The 4,605-nt window shown below is 45.0% G+C and overlaps 1 protein-coding gene across 1 annotated transcript; it reads left to right on the forward strand.

Moving 5' to 3' along the window:
• Nucleotides 1–799: 799 nt before the first annotated feature.
• Nucleotides 800–4,203, forward strand: LOC103521990 (neuroendocrine convertase 1-like; the record flags this gene model as incomplete). The annotated part of the gene is made up of 7 exons (XM_008487097.1): nt 800–820; nt 951–1,163; nt 1,738–1,838; nt 2,223–2,441; nt 2,849–2,936; nt 3,298–3,447; nt 4,041–4,203. Coding segments are annotated over exons 1-7 (955 nt in total), but the record flags the coding sequence as incomplete, so codon positions are not given.
• Between the last annotated feature and the right edge of the window lie 402 nt (nt 4,204–4,605).

Consider the following 4,605-nt stretch of genomic DNA (forward strand, 5'->3'; position numbering starts at 1 on the left):
TGTCCCTCCCCAGGCCAAGTGTGAGATACCGGTCGATGTTGGGTGAGTCTGAAGATTATATTTCAGCACTATAAGGGTTGATTTATAGCGCAACCTCCGTGGCACTAAACTTAGTAATGCTGTGATATCCACAAAAGTTGTAAAAAGGCTCTGCTTTAAGACATTGATTGATTGGGTTAATTTATCGTGCATCCTTCAAGTTTGGGTAAACTTTCTTTGAGAACAATCGACTGAGCTCATCAGAACATCACAAATTCTCCTTTGCAGAGCTAAATTATTATATTAAGGCGCCAGGCGGTCTCTTCTTGATCCCTTCGGTGCCGCGTCGATTCTTGTTTTAGGACTATTGCACTGCCTTTACACCTTTACAGAGCTAACTTTACTCACTTGCTACCATCCTTCTACCACTAAACTTGATAATATCTATCCATTTCTAAGGTTAGACCCTTTTTGTTTCAGAACCGCCACTGATTTCAGCAAGGCCAGCTCGTGGAAGCAGTCGGTGAATGTTACAGCATGCTCCGGCACTGCTGATGAGGTCAAATTTGTAGAACATATCCATGCCACTTTCACTGTTGAACATCCGAGACGGGGGGATGTGCAGATTGAGATGACGTCACCTTCAGGTTAGCAATTTGCTCAATAGGGGTTCATACACAAAAAGCCCACTCCGAAGCCAAAAAGCCCGGCTTAGGTGTGGGGGCAAACAGCCCCAAGGGATGGGTTAAGCTTCTGCGAATCTACCCAATAGGGAAGGAGCTTTCGGAAATTGGGGTGGTTCGCGGTGCGGTGACAAAGAATGGACCATGATAAAACTGTGGTTTTTCCCTTTTAAAATCTATTTCCTTTTGCGGCTTGCGGCAGATAGCTCCTTTAGTGGTTTTTAGCTATCTACAAGAAAAGCCCTCAGGAAAAAATGAAAATTAAAATTCCTTTCTTTTTTTACTCAGGGTCGGAAAGGCAAGGGGGTACTGTACGTATTCTCGGCCGGGAACGGAAGGGTCAGGGGTGACAACTGTGCGGCCGATGGGTACCTCAACAGGATAGATACGATCGCCATAGCCTGTGTCCGGGCCGATGGAGAACCGCCCCTGTATTCTGAGGCCTGCAACGCGGTGATGGCCACTGCCTATTCGGGCGGGAATACGGACCCGATTAAGATTGTAAGTTAAAGAGACCTGTTGGTGGTGTTGCATTCCATTGCCTCTCTAGTTCTTAGACCCAATAAAAATAAGGAAAGAAGAAACTTCCCCATGTGCCTGTGACCCATCGACCCAATAGGGAGCTTTGTACTTATTAAGGGGGTTAACGTCACTGTAGAAGGTTTTTAGTGACGCTGGTTTTACCCTCGATTTTGCGATAGGTTACTCACCTACACGTATAAGGAGGTGAGTAACCTCAACGAGCCTGAGTGGGGTGGGAAACATCCGGATACAGTACTGGCGCAACGTTTTTGGTGCATGTGCCTGTGACCCATCGTCCCAATAGGGAGCTTTGTACTTATTAAGGGGGTTAACATCACTGTAGAAGGTTTTTAGTGACGCTGGTTTTACCCTCCATTTTGCGACAGGTTACTCACCTATACGTATAAGGAGGTGAGTATCCTCAACCAGCCTTAGTGGGGTGGGAAACATCCGGATAAAAACCACGCGCAACGTTGCCCAACTTTAGTGATCCATTTGGAACTAGTGTATTCAACGTGCTATCTCTCTCTCTCTCTCTCTTTCTTTCTTACAGATCACGACGGACATATTTGGTACATGTACCTGTGAGCATACTGGTACTTCCGCGGCCTCTCCCTTTGTAGCAGGAGTCCTGGCATTGGCTCTGGAAGCTAAGTAAGTAGTCCTGGGTTCGATTCCTCTATGCTTTTTTTTTTCTTCCTTCAAATATGGCAATTTGGGGATTCCCCTAAACCTAAGCCTCAAAGTGATCATTAGAAAATAGAAACCATATCTATGGACCTAACTAATTCATTGAGTTCTTAAGTAAAGTTTAAAATAATCTTCTTACTTCAAATAAGTATTCTCCCTTCTTATACCCCTCTCAAAATCTTCTGGTCAAAATTCATTTGGTAGCCTTTGTCCGTAAGGCAACCTGCTGTTGAGCAGGAATGTGGTTGGCATTTCTCCCTGTATGACTCCAATAGTAACTATTTTTTCTACTTTTCCGGTCCCGGTTTAACCAGGCTTGGCTTCCAACCACTTTTCTCTTCTTTCCAGTCCCGGTTTGACCTGGCGGGACGCGCAACATCTCCTGGCCTGGTCCTGTGACGTGGCTCCCGTCTCTCATAGCGCGGGATGGGAGCGCAACGCCCGCAAGTTGTGGTATCACCCGGCCTACGGGTTTGGCCTCATCAATGCGTTCAAACTGGTCAGCCTGGCGAAGGGCTGGACCAATGTCCCTCCCCAGGCCAAGTGTGAGATACCGGTCGATGTTGGGTGAGTCTGAAGATTATATTTCAGCACTATAAGGGTCGATTTATAGCGCAACCTCCGTGGCACTAAACTTAGTAATTCTGTGATATCCACAAAACTTTTAAAAGTCTCTGCTTTAAGACATTGATTGATTGGGTTAATTTATCGTGCAACCTTCAAGTTTGGGTAAACTTTCTTTGAGAACAATCGACTGAGCTCATCAGAACATTACAAATTTTCCTTTGCAGAGCTTAATTATTATATTAGGGCGCCAGGCGGTCTCTTCTTGATCCCTTTGGTGCCTCGTCGATTCTTGTTTAGGACTATTGCACTGCCTTTACAGAGCTAACTTTACTCACTTGCTAACATCCTTCTACCACTAAACTTGATAGTATCTATCTATTTCTAAGGTTAGACCCTTTTTGTTTCAGAACCGTCACTGATTTCAGCAAGGCCAGCTCGTGGAAGCAGTCGGTGAATGTTACAGCATGCTCCGGCACTGCTGATGAGGTCAAATTTGTAGAAAGAAAGCCAGGTGTTCCGAGAAAGAACATTGTCCGTTCAGGATAAAATCCGCCCCGGGCGGGAATCGAACCTGCGGCCTAGCGGTTACAAGGCAGACGCGTGACCAACCAAGCTAAATAGGCTGGCGTGAAATGTATTTTATTTCAGCAAGATTGCAGATCCTCCAATACGTCCACCAGGATAGATTTCAACGTGGTTCCAGTTTATCAAGAATTGAACTGTTCCGAGAAAGAACATTGTCCGTTCAGGATAAAATCCGCCCCGGGCGGGAATCGAACCTGCGGCCTAGCGGTTATAAGGCAGACGCGTGACCACCCAAGCTAACTAGACTGGCGTGATATGTATTTTATTTCAGCAAGATTGCAGATCCTCCAATACGTCCACCAGGATAGATTTCAACGTGGTTCCAGTTTATCAAGAATTGAACATCACAGGGAGAGGAGTCAACATTATAGTTCTGGATGATGGAATAGATTATGGACATGAAGATCTCGCGGCAAGCTTCGTGAGTATTCCTGCTACACTAGCTAACAAAAGAGTATCACACGTTATGGCAGAGCGACGTATAATCTAGCAATTTTTTATAGAGGTTTGATAGAGGGAACTGTAACTGCTAAGGTCTTTTCGTCCCGAAATCGAAGAGAGAAGAAGTACAAGATAGGAGAAAGCCAGCCATTCCGAGAACGAGCCTTATCTGTTTAGGATAAAAGGGCAGCTCCGCAACGGCGGGAATCTGCGATGTGACTATAATCTAGCAATTTTTTTATAGAGGTTTGATAGAGGGAACTGTAACTGCTAAGGTCTTTTCGTCCCGAAATCGAAGAGAGAAGGAGTGCAAGATAGGAGAAAGCCAGCCATTCCGAGAGCGAGCCTTATCTGTTTAGGATAAAAGGGCAGCTCCGCAACGGCGGGAATCTGCGATGTGACCTAACACGGCAGACGCTATTCTTGAAGCTAATTAGTCTGATTGCATGTATTTGTTTATTTTTCAGAGGTTTAACGTCACTTTTTGTATATCTCTATGTATATCTGTCAATGTCAAAGAGCAAAGGCTTCAATAGGTATTTCTTAATTACTTGTTTTCGTATATTTTTGCAGTCTCCAGACCTCAGCTACAATTTCAACAACGATACAAACGATTGTCGCCCGAGATCTTCAGATAGTAGAAACAAACATGGAACTCGCTGTGCAGGACAACTCGTCATGAAACCGAACAACAGCAAGTGTGGCGTGGGCATTTGTTATGGAGCTAAAGTTGGAGGTAAGGTACCTAAAGACTTCTAAAGTTCTATCTGAACACATGACCTACTCAAGTGGTCGATCATCTACGTTCCGATCTAACGGACAGACCTGACCGTTAGATCGGATGGTGTACGGCCAGGTTGAGAGTATTTTGAGCTATTATAGTAGGAATTAACCTGTATTGTCGATTGTGCCGCTAAGATTTAGCGTCGATCTGAGGTTGAGCAATCCGCGGGCGATCTCAAGAGATAGAAGAGGAATTATTGTTAATTTGGTGTATGTTACTGAACAGCTGATTCAAGATCACAGTACGTGTCCAACACCCACACATACAACAAAAAAGCAAGTTCGGTCATCTTGAAAAAGCATCCGAGAGCGGCGAAACTCGAGTCGGTTTCGGAAAGTCCCCAAGAACCCTAGT

The sequence above is a fragment of the Diaphorina citri genome, unplaced genomic scaffold (assembly GCF_000475195.1).
Source record: "Diaphorina citri unplaced genomic scaffold, Diaci psyllid genome assembly version 1.1 scaffold6515, whole genome shotgun sequence".
Taxonomy (NCBI): Eukaryota; Metazoa; Arthropoda; class Insecta; order Hemiptera; family Psyllidae; genus Diaphorina; species Diaphorina citri.